Source organism: Xiphophorus hellerii, chromosome 17, assembly GCF_003331165.1.
Source record: "Xiphophorus hellerii strain 12219 chromosome 17, Xiphophorus_hellerii-4.1, whole genome shotgun sequence".
Classification (NCBI taxonomy): domain Eukaryota; kingdom Metazoa; phylum Chordata; class Actinopteri; order Cyprinodontiformes; family Poeciliidae; genus Xiphophorus; species Xiphophorus hellerii.
This window is the reverse complement of record NC_045688.1, coordinates 1,047,213-1,063,512: the sequence shown is the minus strand read 5'-3', so window position 1 is coordinate 1,063,512 and position 16,300 is coordinate 1,047,213. Positions and strand designations below refer to the sequence as shown.

General features: G+C 39.1%; 1 protein-coding gene across 4 annotated transcripts in view; it reads left to right on the top strand.

The window, feature by feature from the left end:
- The window catches only part of usp6nl (USP6 N-terminal like), a 72,631-nt gene that overhangs the window by 14,655 nt on the left and 41,676 nt on the right, over positions 1-16,300 (top strand). Inside the window, exon 1 of one of the 4 annotated variants that reach the window (XM_032589706.1) lies at positions 4,787-5,497. The exons of 2 other annotated variants lie outside the window; for them this stretch is intronic. In XM_032589706.1, coding sequence (XP_032445597.1) covers positions 5,428-5,497 — 70 coding nt within the window. In that variant the 5' untranslated portion in view covers positions 4,787-5,427. Of the gene's footprint in view, positions 1-4,786; positions 5,498-12,569; positions 12,750-16,300 lie in introns of those variants that run through there. One more of the 4 variants, XM_032589707.1, reaches the window with a different exon arrangement.

Genomic DNA, 16,300 nt, shown 5'->3' with positions numbered 1-16,300 from the left:
TTTATATGTTCATTAAGACAATAATTTTGTTTCATTAAGACAATAATTTTGTTTCATTAAGACAATAATTTTGTTTCATTAAGACAATAATTTTGTTTCTTTTAAAACTTCTACATTTATATACGCTGTGCTTTTCTCTTTGTTTTTGTTTTCACAGTTCTAGATTTATTATTCATGTGTTGGATGAATGTAGCGACTTTTCAATGCTCAATTATAGAAAAACGTGAAATAAAAAAACTGCTTGTTTTGAGCAGGAAGTGACACGGGGGCAGGCGAACAGGAAGTGTGCCAGGCAGAACAGCAGGACAGGAAGCGGGAAAGTCGGAGTGAGGAGGGAAACGTCGAGTCAGCGCTTCAGATAGCATTTAGCTTCCCTTCAACATTTAATGGACGTTATGAATGATGGCTGCCGAGCAGATTGGTTCGTTTTTCACCTCAGATATGACAGAAAATAAAGGTGAAGGAAGTGAAACGTGATTGTTATCGTAAAAGCTTCCATTTTTCCTCCGGAGGCTTTTATTTTGAAATCTTCCGCAGATTCTGCGGAAATGCAGATTGTTGCGTATCGATTCTGTCTGGTTGAGGGAGGACAAAAATAACTGCAACTAAAACATCCAGACTCTCTATTCTTCTGCTAAAAAGCTAAATAAAACCAGTGGAATGGTTTAAATTACTAAGACATTTTAATATTTTAGATTGAAACTTTTAAAGAATATTTATGAGAATCCTGGGGGAAATAATACGCAAACATATCAGTTCTGTCAGACATAAACAGATATTTACTGATTTTAGCAATCGGAAAAGTTAAAATACAGAAAATTAGATGATTTTCAGCCTGGTTTTGAATTGGCCTGCAGCCAGTACAGAACTGACTGCAGTTGGTTTCCAGCTGTACCTGAATGCACCACGAGAGCTTTCAGTTCTGGCTGAATGCAACAGGGAGCTGGACTTTCTTTTAGTACCACTGATGTTCATGTCATCATCTGAGGAGTAATTAGGAGGCACAATTAAGCAATAATAACAAATATTACATCAGCCCAATTAAAAAAAAGATATTTAATTCAGAAATGCTCCATAATGGTCATGTAGAGTGCTGTATGCATATTCATGGAAAGTTTGGTGGAAGGAAAATAGGTGCCTGTAGGAACCTTGTCATCAACACTTTTGAACACTTTTTTCTTTGATTTTTTACTATCAAAATCTTGGGTTTTGTGGCTACTTTAGGAATATTTGCAATATTTTTTCCCCATTAAATCCAAAAATCCACATATTGAAGAAAAACATGAGCAGACTCATATTAACTCTTTAAAGAACATAGATAGCTCGATTTTGGTACTCGCCATTTTGATAATGGATGGAAACTTAACAAGATGGCTGAGGCAGCAGTGGGTAGAAGTAAGAAACACTGCCACCTGCAGGTGGGAGTCAGCATCACTCAAACCAAATGTTTTTTGTTTTTGAGAAACATTTGCGAGGAGAGGAAGTTGTTAGAATCCAGAGGAGAGCAGGAAGAAACATTCCTGATGTTTAAATATCCATCCACCCATCTGTACATCTGCTCATCCATCCATCTATGCATCCAACTGTTGTCTGTCCATCCAACCAGCTATCGATTCATCCAATGGTTCGTCCAATTTTTCATTTGTCCATCCATCTATCCATCCTGACTTGTTAGAATAATTCTGAGATAAGATAAATGGAATATTTTATGTTTTTAACAAAGTAAAAAATCCAGACGTTGAACCTAAACTCAATAAAACCAGTAAACTAGTTTAGATCTGAATAGTCCTGGATGGTTTTTAGAAATATAATTAATTACCTCTGTGTTTTTAACGTTGTTCCGGCTCTAGTTTGATCTGTTTTCACTCACCTCCGTCATCCTGACCTCCAGCTGTAGATTAAAACACACCGACGGATTCTCTCCCCTTCCAATCTGCTGAGGAAAATCTGATGAGAATTTATTGACCTGCTGATTGTTGGTCGGCCCGTCGGCTCCGTCCTGCTTCCTCTCCCGGTCGAAACTCGATCCATTTCGCCTCAGGAGGCCCGCCGCTCGCTCCGCTCTCATCCAGACCTTCAGCCGATCCTCTGGAGATGCAGATTGATTGATTCTGTCTTGTTGAGGCTTGAAAGAGGCGGATAAAAATAGGTGTAGCTCGATGGTTCCCTCACATCCATCTTTTTGCCTACTTCGTGTTGATAGAAGGGTTCTGTTTAATTTTCTTGAGACAATTTGCACTAAAAAATCAGTTTAATCAATAAGTCCTGATTTAACGAGGAGGGCGATGACCTTTTCCTGGTTGGTTGAAAACTTCCAGATATTCACGTTGAGTTGGGAGAGAATTTTTTTAGTAACAGTTGGAATATTTTACTATCTCACAATTTTATCCAAGATCAATTTTTAATCCAAATGAGTATTAGAAATGATTTCTGGGTTAATCTATTGAAAGACTGGGCCGGTTAAATCTCTTTCATTTTGTAGTTTTTGCGTTTGTGTACCGTCTCCATGACGACTACACGATGTGCCACGTAGTTACAAAATGGATGCCGACAGACTGCGGATTGGTTTTATTATTTTTGTATATCGATTCTGAATCGCATTGAATGAGTCCTGACTCATGTGAGTCGACTTTAACGCACCACTAGGGGGCAGTAGAAGTCAGCCTGGTCACAATCACAAATTTAGCTGGATGATAAATTGTGCCAGAAATTATTGCGATAAATGATAATATCATTTTGAGACCATTTTAAACTAATTTAACACTACATTATTAAAAACTTTAATTTCTACAGACCATTTCACACCGGAAAACAATTTAAAAATCCAAAATAAACAAACGTGAATTATAAAATCTAAAATTGCATTTAAAGAAGAATAATAATCATTGAGCTTAGACAGTGAAAAGTAGCTACTTCATACTGGTTGTTAAATGTTTGCAGCGTTTATCAAAATGGCGGCTTTGCATCTACATTAAAGGGAAGAATAACATTATAAATTTTTTATTATTTGAATTTATTGTGTGTGTGATTGATTTATTGCTTATTCCTGTTAACATCTTCGTTCCTATTGGACCGCCCATAGAAAAATAGATTTATACCAGAAGATTGTTGATAACTTCACAGAGTTTGCTCAGATGTTTGAGGACTTTATCGTGAATGTTTCTGAAAATATGCGATAAATTAAAACTTTCGCTCCAGATTCCTGTTTTTTCTTTTGGAAGTAAAATGAAACATTTTCTGGTCATTTCTGGTCAGTTATGTGATGCTTTCATAAATGACACTAAAAGCTTCTCGCTTTCATGTTTGTAACAATCTTCACCTCGCTGAGTGGGGTCACAGCCTAGCAACGCCGGGTCGTAACCGTAGCAACAGCAGCTGCAGAGTCCAGCCATGCAGTAATTGGGTTTTCTGTTGAACAGCCGGAGGAGTCAAATAGACTGACACTTTATCACAGAGCTTCATGCAGTGTGTGGGGTGTGTGTGTGTGTGTGTGTGTGTGCGTGTGTGTGTGTGGGTGTGGGCGTGTGTGTGTGTGTGTGTGTGAGGTGTGTGTGGGTGTGTGTGTGTGTGTGTGGGGGTGTGTGGGCGTGTGTGTGTGTGTGTGTGTGTGTGTGTGTGGGCGTGTGTGTGTGTGTGTGTGGGTGTGGGCGTGTGTGTGTGTGAGGTGTGTGGGTGTGGTCACACTGAAACTGAGCCTGGTTTTCATGTTTGGATCATTTGAACATCGTTTTATGGCTGTTAGAACCAGAAACGCTTTCTGCTGCTGCAGGATCTCCATCCAACACATGAAGCTTTACATTCTCCTTTTTAAAAAATATAAATTAATTTTAGTGCAGCTTGTATATCAACAAAATAAGGAATATTTTCAATTCAAAAAACATTTTTGCTGTGAAAATTATTGAATTAATTAGACATATAAAGTTAACACCAAATACATTTATAGTTTTTAATCTGTTCTTTAACCACAATACAAAAACTTTCTTATTTCCAATGTGCTTCTTTAGGACACCAGTCACATAAAAAAGTGTGATTTGAACCACTAATCTGCTCAGTAATTCCCATTAATCATAATTTGCATTTTTTGGTATTTATTGATATTTTTCATTGAAACAGTAGAGAAAATAGTAAAACTAACATTCCAGACAGTTTTGGGGGATTTTAAACAAAATTAATTGGAATTTATCATGAAAACAAAAATCTTATCACAATAAATGATAAATGATAGGAAAAAACATGGCATTCAAATACGATCTTCTAATTCATCTGCAGCAAGACTCATTTCTGCAAGAATAATGAGAAATATTCAGAATTATTGGTATTTATTGAAACTTTTCAGCAAACAAACAAGAGAATTGTAAAAGTAACAATCCCAACATTACGGACAGTTTTAAACAATATTATAAATGATAAACGATACAATAAATAGCCATGAGAAAAAATAATTTCTACATATTAAATATGACCTAATTAATCTCAGACTAATTTTTGCAATAATATGCTAGATTAATGGGATAAGAATTATATATAATCATAATCCTGATATTACAGTCAGATTTGGGGAATTTTAAACATCATTAATTGAAATTTATCCTGACAATGATAAATTATTTTTATCTTAACAAATGATAAACTTTATGAGAAAAACATAATTTCATGTTAAATATGATTTAATCTGAATGCAAATCAAATATGATCCTTTAATTCATCTGTATTGACTCATTTCTGCAATAATGATGAAATAAAAGCTCCAATTTCTGCAGAAACTCTGATGATCAGATGGAAAACTGGCAGCTTTTCCTGAGGCTCATTCCAGCAAAAACAGCTAATTTAACGGGTTTAATTTCATGGCTGTTGGATGAAAATGATCAGAGCAGCAGAAGGAGGCAGGATGGAGCGAGAAGGCGTTACCTGGGTGGTACAAATCATCCGTGCTCGTTCAGCCGTCTGCATTCTGCTCATGTTTCCGCTCCACAGCAGAAACACGATGAGAGGAGAGGAGGGAAGAGCTGCAGGCTCGTTAATTAGGATCTGCAGGATGTGAAGAGCGGATCGAGGAGCCAGCTGCAGCGGGAAGTTCCACCGCTCAGGACCTTTTGATCTGCAGCATCCAGCCGGGGACGGAAAGAAGCCGGCGGAGGACGGCTCCGCTCCGGATCGCACGCGGCATGATGAGGCCGGCAGCGGAGAGGGCATCGCCGCGCTGCTGCTTCCTGTCGCCCCGAGGCGCCGCTCAACGCAGGTGAAGCAGCATGATGGACGGTTAGTGGAGGAAATACTGAAGACGCCCAACACCCAGGAAGCAGGAACAGAGCCTTGATTTCACTGGAAACCAGCGTCCTGGAGGAGTCATGCTGCGGGCCAGCTGATGAGCGATGAGGCTGAGGGGCGCCAGAGCCGCCGCCTCATGGCTCCTCCCACTGGATAAGCATGCAGGTCCTGCAGATCGTCAAGGAGCTGGTGTCTCCATCCAGGCACCGGGCAGCCGCGCGATTTGGAGGTGTGTGCGCTGGTTTTTAATCACCAAACGGCTACAGTTTCCATTTGAGGTGCACAAATAAGAAGATTTGTGAATCGATTCAACAGATTTTAAATGCGGTAAAGTTGTACGGCTATTTGCAGTTATCCTGCATCGCATTGCGCCTCAACTCGTTTGTATATTTTATTTACCTTTTTCAATCAGAAATCATAAATTTCTCTCATTTTGGGACCAAAATTATTTATATTTCCTAATTTCTTTAGATTTCTTCTTTTTTTGTAACTTTCTGTTTTATATTTAAGCATTTAATTTGTGGTCAATTAAAACGGCAATATTCTAAATAATTTCCACAATTTCGCATAAAAAGTTTTATGCTCTCTTGAGAAAGTTTTTGGATTTACCAAAAACAAATTAATATGCTAAAAGGAAAAGGAAACATGCTTCCCATCCACTGGTGACTCTGTGCCTTACCAGAGGCACCAAAATTCACTTTTTTTTTAACGTGGTCTAGTTTGCACTCCCTGCTTCCTGTTTATTAACATCTGTTGATGAAATTTCACTCTGTGTTGATTCGTTCAAACCAGCAGATGGAAATGCGACTAATTCTCGTTTCTCTCTGCGACATTTTAAAAGTGACGATTGGATGGAAACATGGCGGCTGTTTGTTTTTGAGCCACTTTAAGGTGGACTTGCTGGTTGTCGAGTTTCCTCGTCATTTCTAAATGGCGTTTTGTTTTTCTCTGAAGGAATATCTAAATTTAAGTTTGTTTTTTGAAAACAAAAGGTTGCTGCTAAAATTGTCCGTGTCTTCTCCGGTCCGTCCGCTGCTTCACCCAGGGACTCTTCGGCCGTAATGGAGCTGGACAGAAATCTGTCCGTCTTGTTTTGTGTCTGTGGGAACAGACAGCTGGTAGCTGCTGTTAGTGAAGAGAAAAACTAATTTCTTCTTTCCATAACGTCTCTGTGAGATCTCACCACCAGTGTTTTATTTAAATCCAGAGCCTGGTGAGTGAATGCGGTCAGATTTAACAGTGAAATTAATCGTTTTGTGCTGCAGAGGTCGTCGCTCTGTCGTTTGTCTGAATGAAGCGGACCTGTCCCCCGGAGACGGCCGTGTTGCTGCAGGACGCGTCTCCGTCTTGGTTGTAGATGGTTTTGTGTCGCGTTTCTCTGGTGTTCGATAAATAATGGAGCTGCTGCTGACGAGACTCTGTGACCTCGACTCAACCAAACCAATACGACTTTTACAGCTTAGTATTTATCCTAAATGTCATTTATTGAGTTTGATTGTTGAAAAATACAAATTATGAAGATTAATTTCACACAGAGGGATGTTTTTAAAGCCATTAGTTCTGTTAACGGTGATAATTTAGCTAATAAAAACTCAAATCAACTTCTCCAGTAATTTAAATTTAGTTTTTTCTCTTTGTTTTTACACATAAAAATGTGAGGCATGAATTTATCAATACTTGGCAGACATTTGTTTTCTTGCCACTTGTAAGCCTGTTGCAATAATCAATAAATCAATTAACAGGACAAATGAAAAACAACTCAATAATTTCCATTTGTATAATCTTTTTTTTTTTACTCACATTTATCTTTCCACCGGGCCCTTTGATACGGGCTGTCAGGTCCCTGTATGACCGGTGTCAGAGTCTGGTCCGCATTGCCGGCAGTAAGTCGGGCTCGTTTCCGGTGAGAGTTGGACTCCGCCAGGGCTGCCCTTTGTCACCGATTCTGTTCATCACTTTCATGGACAGAATTTCTAGGCGCAGCCAAGGTGTTGAGGGGATCCGATTTGGTGGCCTTAGGATTTCATCTCTGCTTTTTGCAGACGATGTGGTCCTTTTGGCTTCATCAGATCGTGATCTGCAGCTCTCGCTGGAGCGGTTCGCAGCCGAGTGTGAAGCGGCCGGGATGGGGATCAGTGCCTCCAAATCCGAGGCCATGGTCTTGAGCCGGAAAAGGGTAGAGTGCCTTCTCCGGGTCAGGGGGGGTGTCCTGCCCCAAGTGGAGGAGTTTAAGTATCTCGGGATCTTGTTCACGAATGGGGGAAGAAGGGAGCGGGAGATCGACAGGCGGATTGGCGCAGCGTCTGCTGTCAAGCGGGCGCTGTACCGATCCGTCGTGGTGAAGAGAGAGCTGAGCCAAAAAGCGAAGCTCTCGATTTACCGGTCGATCTACGTTCCCACCCTCATCTATGGTCATGAGCTTTGGGTCATGACCGAAAGAACGAGATCGCGGATACAAGCGGCCGAAATGGGTTTTCTCCGTAGGGTGGCTGGGCTCTCCCTTAGAGATAGGGTGAGAAGCTCAGTCATCCGGGAGGGACTCAGAGTAGAGCCGCTGCTCCTTCACATCGAGAGGAGCCAGTTGAGGTGGCTCGGGCATCTGGTCAGGATGCCTCCTGGACGCCTCCCTGGTGAGGTGTTCCGGGCACGTCCCACCGGGAAGAGGCCCCGGGGAAGACCCAGGACACGCTGGAGGGACTATGTCTCTCGGCTGGCCTGGGAACGCCTCGGGATTCCCCCGGAGGAGCTAGAAGAAGTGGCCGGGGAGAGGGAAGTCTGGGCCTCCCTTCTGAAGCTGCTACCCCCGCGACCTGACCTCGGATAAGCGGAAGAAGATGGATGGATGGATGGATGGATATCTTTCCACCAAAGGCTAGATAAACAATTTTGTTTAGAGACTTTATTTTATGTGTTTTATTTATTTTGGATATTTAAATGTCTTAAAAGCTCCAGTTTGTCTGAAATGAAAGTTTATTGATCTTAATTATTACCACTTAAAAATGGTCTCAAAACGATATTGTTTATCACAATAATTTTTGCCACAGTTTATCATCCACCATCATTGTTTATCATGACAGGATATAAAGTTTGGATATCTGGAGTTCTGACCTCTGCAGCTCCTCCAGAGTCACTGTGCTCGGACTGGTCAGATCTCTTGTTTTGTATAAAGTTGAGAAAGGAGGCTGCTGGGAGCACGCCTCGTTTCTCAACAATCCCTGTTGGAGGCTTACTGCTGCTTAGTGGAGCTCAGCCCTCATTAACTCCACCTGGACTTAGGATCAGGAGATCCAGCAGAGGATCAAGCTGCAGCACAAACTCAGTTGTTTGTTAGAAAGCAGATGGATTTTAAACGTCATTTCAGGACATTTAACGGCCTCACAGCTAGAGAAGGAATCAGAGTTTGGTTTGGTTGTATTTACCCAGAATGCCCTGCGCTGTAGTCCACTTCCTGTTTTTGAAGCGGCCATGTTCTTCAACTTATTTCAGCTTATGTCCTCTGTTTTACCCAATAAGAGCAAAAGGATTTAACATTCAGTATACTAAGCATTTTTCTTAATATTTATTTTATTTTTACAGAAGTCTCTAGTTTAAAATCAAAATAACAATTACGGCTATAACCTACTGTTCAAGTATCTGCAGATAATTTGATAAATTATGTCTGAAATGTGGTGGTGAATAGTTAATTGCTTTGAACTTCATACAGTTTAATTAGAAGTGTTTCAGCTGCTTTTTCTAAACCCCGCCTTCTCTGTTACATCATCTTCCATCTGAGCCTCATTAGCAGAACAGGCTGCATGATGCAAATAAACAGGAAGCTGCAGCAGCCATTGCAGTCTCTCTTTTACTGTGAAAATCATAGTAATAGATGGAAAACCTTAATTAATAAGATTAATAATATTGCCTGATTTTTTACATTTTCCATCAAAAACAGATAGTTCTGTTTTAATTTGGGGCAGAAATGTTCTGATCTGAATTTCAGACTGAAATATTACGATGTGGATATGAATATCTTATAAAAAATAAACAGTTTAAGAAACAGGAGGTTTGATTTTTACTTCAATAAAGTGTTGAACAAAGAGCTGGCAGCTGAAAGCATGTCGTAGATTTTTGATAAATAACCTTACTGCAACATTTTGGGGTTTTGATCCCAAATAAACAGGAAATGGCTTTAAATGACCCAAAACTCCCAAACTGCTGAGATGTTGCCTGGAGATAAATCCATCGCTTCGTTTCCGGGGTCTGAACTCCTCCTCATTGAACATTTTGATAGTTTTTGGAGGTTTCATCATTGTTTTATGTGTAAAATTTAGATTATTCTGGTCTCTGCAGATCATCTTGTTTTCTGCATTTTTCTGCAGCAGTCGGACAGAACCGAGCTTGGAGTATTTATTGACTGCAGCAGCGTTTTTCATGGTGCGTTGTGCTCCATCTCTGGGCGCTAAGCGAGTTAGCAGGCGTGTGTGAATGAAATATGGATGCTGGTCAGGAACAGTGGAAACCCTGCAGCTGCCTGCTGACATCTCTGCTCAGCTTGTCTGTTCCTTAAGGCCAGAGCTGCTGTTTATTCTCCAAGGATTGCTTTTATATTTATATTGATCCCTGTTTACTCCTGACTTATTCAATTATGCATCAGATGCCTGCAGATCATGAAACATCACACAAAGAATCCGTCAATATTTTGCTTCTCAGCTTAATGCGAACACAGCAGCTCATTGGGGGCCGTTTGCAAAGTTGCAGGTGAAAATGAACAGCAATAATTTGGATTATTTCGCCAGTCACGAGAGAAAAAATGGGGGTTAATTTTTTTTCAAAGTTCTTATTTCATCATGTTAGTTATTAATTTATAAACAAACCAAAGTTAGCAACCTAACTATTTAGCGGCAAACTACGTAAGTACTTAATCATTTAGCTAGCTTAGAGCTAATTATTTAATATTTAGCTAGCTCACTAAATATTTATGAAGCTACATATTTAACTTGCTAACTAACTATTACTCTGAGCTAGCTAAATCTTTAGCTTAGGAACTAAATATTTTGATTTGAACTAGTTCAATATTTAGCTTATAAATTTTGATAGCTCACTATTTATGGAGCTAAATATTTAGCTTTGGCTAAATATCCAGCTCTGATTTAGTTAGACATTTAGATAGCTCTGAGCTAGCTAAATATTTAGCTAAATATTTATAAGCTCACTAGATATTTAGCTCTGAGCTAGTTAGATGTGCAGTTTGCTAAGAGCTAGCTTAATATTTAGTTAATGAACTAATATTTCACTCTGAGCTTATTAAATGCTTATTTAGCTCTGAGCTAACTAAATCTTTAGCTTGCTAATTATATTCTTACCTTCCAACTAAATATTTGGTTTGGTGCTAGACTCTTAGCTAGAGCGATATATTTCGAATATACAATATGGTGAAAATATGACTTTAAAAAATTAACCCTCAAGTTTTTGTCTGAAAAAAGTTACCCAAATTATTGCTGTTAAATTTTGAGTGTGTAACTTTCCAAACTGCACCACGTAGCAGCCAATCTGAGAAGCCTGACCTTGTTTAAGTGACCTTTGTGCAACAACAGCTTGTGACCTTGTCACAGCGTGGGCGAAGAACAAGGTTTCAGCCCATCTGATGCCGCTGGTGGTCCAGACCCTCAAACTGCTGCCTCTCCCACCGAGGCCAGGGTGTGGAGCTTAAATAAAGCAGATTTATTTCTGATCTAATGCTTGAAGTCATTAGGTCAGATTTAGTTTCTGTAGCAGAGAATCTCTGGTCTGCTTCAACTTCCTGTTTCCTGTTAGTGAGCAGAATTATAAGATTAAAGCTCAAATGACACCAACATTAGCTGTGCTGCTTTTCCTGACAAAAAGAAGAAGAAATAATTGAAAGTTGAGAGGAAGTTGATCTGTTTGCTGCAGAGGAACAGTGAAAGTTTTTATTTCTGTCCTACAATAAATGGAGATTAAAGTTGTTTTTACTTAACATAAACAGATAAAATGATGATTTTTCTCCTAAAATCTGAACACAACACCCAATTCCTCTTCATTTAGCTTCTTTAATAATAAATAACTGTGTAAATCTCTTTTAATACGTTTTCCACAGTCGTTTTAAAATATTTATATGGACATCGCTTTAGTTTCCAGTCATTACTTTCTGAATATTTTAATAAATAAATTCAGAAAAGACAATTTGTTTTAAAAACTGAAAACAAATAATTTAAAAATAAATATTAAATAGAAAAAAATGTGTGAAGATAGAAATTAATTTAAATATGTTTGTAAGATGTATTAAAACATAAAAAATAGTACTGGGAAAAAATGGTTAAATGAAAAATCTGCAGAATGTGCCAATGTTTTCATCCGATTAATTATAAGAATAATCTATTACTAAAATAATTATTAGCTGCAGCCCTAAACTGATATACTGTATGCCTTTATAAATAATTTTGCGTTTGACTGTAATCTTTATTTTTATTTAGAATCTAACTACTTTCTTAATCATTTGAGGAAAATTTTGTTGCGGTTTATTTTTATTATTTCACTGATAAGATATTTTCCCTTGTTGTCAGTTAATTTACCTGCCAATGGACCGAGGACTCTTTCAATATTAAGGAATTATTTACGTAAAACAAGCCTCTATATCTTGCTGAAAAGTTACTTTTAAGTTGGTTTTATTTCAAGTTTACTAAGATATTTGCACTAGAAACTACACCAAAAATATTTAGTAAGATTTTGTGTTTTTACAGTGTGTTTGTGTTAAAAAACGTTTGTTGTCAATTCAGCATTTCTTTTCTGTATCGATTGGAATCAGCCAATACTAAACAGATATCGGTATCAGATGTGAAAAAATTGAATCTGCATTTTCTGCAGTAGAATTGAAGTTTTTAACCTTTTTTTCCTCTTTAGGAATAAAAAGTAACTTTCAGCAGCAGGATCAGGGATCTTTGTGCCGGCCGGCCTTCGTCTGGTCCGGCTGCGGTCCTGGATCAGTTCAGAGGGATCCGCTGCTCTGATGCAGCAGATGAAGCTCAGATTAGAGCAGAACTCCTTCCTTCTCTCAGATCTGTGAAACGCCTCATCACGCCGCCTCTTAACGAGCTTTTAACAGCAGCTCTTCATCATGCAGCTGTCATGAGTAGAAAAAAAAGAAGCAAAACAGAAAAGTTTCTGGGTGTTTTTATCCTGCTGGGAGCTGATAAATTTCCAGTCCGGTCCTGCTTGGTTCTGAAAGCGGCTCGTTGTGGTGTGGAGTGGGAGTGGGGGGGAATGCAGCGAGTGGGAGCGACTCTGAAACGGCAGCATTGTGACAGCAGCGGCTCTGATCTCACTTCTCTCTGCCCCGCGCTGCTGCTTCCTCCCTTTGTGTCGGAGCGGCGTTCAGCGCCGATGGCGTGAGGCGGTTCGTGTTTCTGACGCTGCGGATCGGCCGCAACCGGGATCGATGCGGGCCAAGGCTCGTATGGACGACCCGCTGGACAACTTTAAAAGAGGTAACGCCTGAGGAGCTCCAGGGCATTCCTGCAGGGTCAAAGTTCATCTGTCTGATAGGATGTTTGATGTTCTGCTTTTAAATGAGGCTCATTGTGCAGATCTTATCTCAACTGACCTCAACTCGCAGATTTAGAAACTTTTGCATGTGGGAATGATAAATTTAAATGTGCTGTAGTGCTGCTGTGATGTGTTCACACTTCACCTTCAGATGTAAAACTCTGGTGACAGAATGCAGATAATGAGGAAGCTGACAGTTTCTGGATCAGATTTAATCCTGCTGAACGCTAAATTATAGTTTTAATCCCAATAAAAGAGCCCAGATCTCCTCTCATGGTTGCTGGAAAAGTTCCTCAGGAATTCTCAGGTGGATTGTTATTTTAAGTCCTTGTTGTTTGAGATGATAGAAACTAGTGGTGGGAATTATTTACTGTATCACGATTCAATTCAAAACGATTGTTCACAATTATTTCTCCTTTAATGGTGTGCAAATGCTTGCTTTGCAAGTCAAAATGGCAAATGAAGACGTTGAAACGTATTTTTCGCATGTAGACGGAATTACTCCCTTTCTCCATTTTGTTATGAAGCTGTCACGGAGAGAGCGCCATATTTCTACAAACAGCCTCCTCTGTGGACGAGGACGTTGAAATTTCCTTACAGGAGTTTTTAGCCATTTGACAGGCTTTGTTAGTTATTATTGAAGAATCCTAAAAATGTGCCGAATTCATGCAAAACCGATGGTGGAAGCGGATTTCTGCATGAAACATGGCAACAAACTTCTGACCAATCACAGCGTATTGGTCTACCTTAGCCTGTAGCTTAGCGCCGTTCATTTATGATGTTTACAAAGTAATCTTCGTTTTCACCGATATGAACTCGGTTAAGCTAATCAACATCAGTCTTCTTGGACTTATCTAAAAACTAAAATAAGTCCAAATGTTTGTTGGAGCCGGTTGAATCTCCCTCTTTCATCTCTGTAGCTGTCGCGCTATTGTGGTGCTGTATGCGCATGCGTGCGTTCCGCTACTGGCTGCGTGGTGACGTCCCGCGTAGACACAAAATGGAGGCCGACTGACTGATTTGCTTTTTATTTTCATGTTTTAAAATTGATTTTGGGACGTTTTAAATTGATTCTGAGTCGTGGAAAATGAGAACATTATGTTTTTATGTGAATTGATTTTTTTTCTCCCATTTAACGGTGGATCTGCGTTCCCACCGTTAAATCACCTCAGCTCTTTCACTAAAACTAGTTCAGACTCGCATTACTGCATAGGACGCATCTATAAACCTCCTGCTACATTTCCCCCTAAGTTTTGGACAAAACGCAAAAAAATATGTTTGTTTTTTAAAAATATTTTAGTCTTAAAATATTTTGGTTTTTCTGAAATTTCAGAAAAACAGTGACTAAAGCATAAACCTGATTGGTTTGCCTCTGAAAGCATCAATCGTGTTTTATTTCCTGCTGTTATTCTGCTGTACATTTGTCTTATTTTATTGCCAGTTTGAAAAATATCCCCTGTAGAGATGCACCAAATTATAGCAGGTTGTGCAAAATGACAAAAACAAAGTCCTGTTGGCTGCTGCGTCTGGTGGCATATCATATTTCATTCGAATTCTGCATAGCACCAATATATCTGACCTGTTGGAGGAATTTTCCATCTCTAATGTTAACTTTTAGTCACTGAGCATCTCAGAGGTTATGATGAAAGAAGCTAAAGCAAAGAAGCAGGAAAGTCTGGTTAATTATGACCAATAATAATCCCTGATATCCTGCTGTCTGGTTTCTCTGTCTGCAGTTTGAAAGGTTGAAGTTTTAAAAGTCAAATAAGCTTAACACCGTTTTATTTCATGTTTCTGATTAAATTAAAATAACTAAAGATTAGCATTTGCAGAGTTTAGATTAACAGAAAACTAATTAATATGTTTTCTTCAGTTTGAATTATCCAGTCAAATTCTGTAAATGGTTCTAATACTTTAGCCTCCAAGGAACAGATTTTTGTTAAATACATTAAACTTGAGATATTGATTGCAAACTAAAGAAATAATTTTAGTAAATACCTTGGATACTAAATGTTTATTTCTGACAGGATGTTCTTAAAAATGTGGGTTAGCCTTAAATACCTTAATTACTCTTCCTAAATTTTGTCACGACAGAACTATTTAATCTGGCATTATGCGTATTTTTGACTTTATTGCAGGAATTTTTCTGTCGTTCAAAAGTTTTTGCACTCAAACATCGTCATTGTGTTCTGTGATTCATGACAGTTGAAGCTAATGCTAACTAGCTGCTAATATACCCTTGCTAGCCGTTTAGCTAGCTATCTTTTTTTTGCAAGTGCAAAGTTATTGCCAGTTATTTGGACGACATTGACTCTCGCCAGAGGTTAACTTTTGAAAACGCGTTTTATGTGACTTCTATCTCTTTAAAAACATAATAAGATATTTTTTTATCTCATTATGTTAGAGAAGAGATGCTGTTTCTGAATTGATTTCGTAGCTCTGGCAGTTAAAGGCTTTGGTAACGGTAGAACTGTTTAGTTTTTTCAGTCTTAAATTGAATTCAAGGGGGCATAAAACCTGCAGATATTCTGCATGAATAAGTCGTTCCCTGAAGCAGCTGAAGCTTTGTTGGGTTGATTCATCTGACCCGTTTTGGTTCTGCAGAAAGTGGGTCATGTTCTGAAAGTTCTGAATGTTCTATGTGGAGGTCCGAGGTCCAAACCAGGCGCTATTCCTACCGCTTTATTTAAAATGTCACGCTGCCTCAAACGCAGAAGCAGAACCGAAACGCTTCGGTTTCCAGGTTAAACTCATCCGGATCCGGTTCTAGTTTTAACAACTAAAGGTTCTGACTGGACCCGCCAATCGATTCTGGTCATCTGGATGGGTCGCTCCTACAGTAGCTGACGGTGGAGGTTCTGAAGAACCGAGCCGCTGCTTCAGGTGACGTTTACCTGCTGATGGTTGAGAGGAAGCGTGAGAACTTCCTCTCTGTGGACGCTTTCAGTTCCGCTTCAGGAGGAACCAGAACCCGACTCACGTGTTGAAGCTGCAGAACTTTTGGATCGACTCGTCTGATGGAGCTCGATCCTGATCACTTACAGCTGCGACCTCTGACCTCTGCAGATAAGCCGGTTGCATCAGTGTGAGTCGTTAAAGTGATGCTTCAGATTCACTTTATTTTGGTAAATTAGCAACATTACAAAAATGAAAACAAAACTAAATTCTACGTTACGAACCAATAATTTACTAAAAAAAGGCTGATATATATAATTCTATAACTTTACATTTTAAGACTCTCCGAAAAGCAAATCATTTGAGATCATCATTCAATTCGATCCACATTTTCATGCCGATAACTGAAACATATCTAGATTTAATTTACTTTTCTATGTAGCATGTTCAAATTTTAACGAACCTCAAATTATATTTACTTTCTCAACTTTCTAAGTTTCAGAAGGAAGACTTTTGTACATTATTTCTTCACATGTTTAAGTCTTACTTTGAAAAAAGGTTTTCTAGTTGGCTCACAATATCCCATTTTATTAATAAC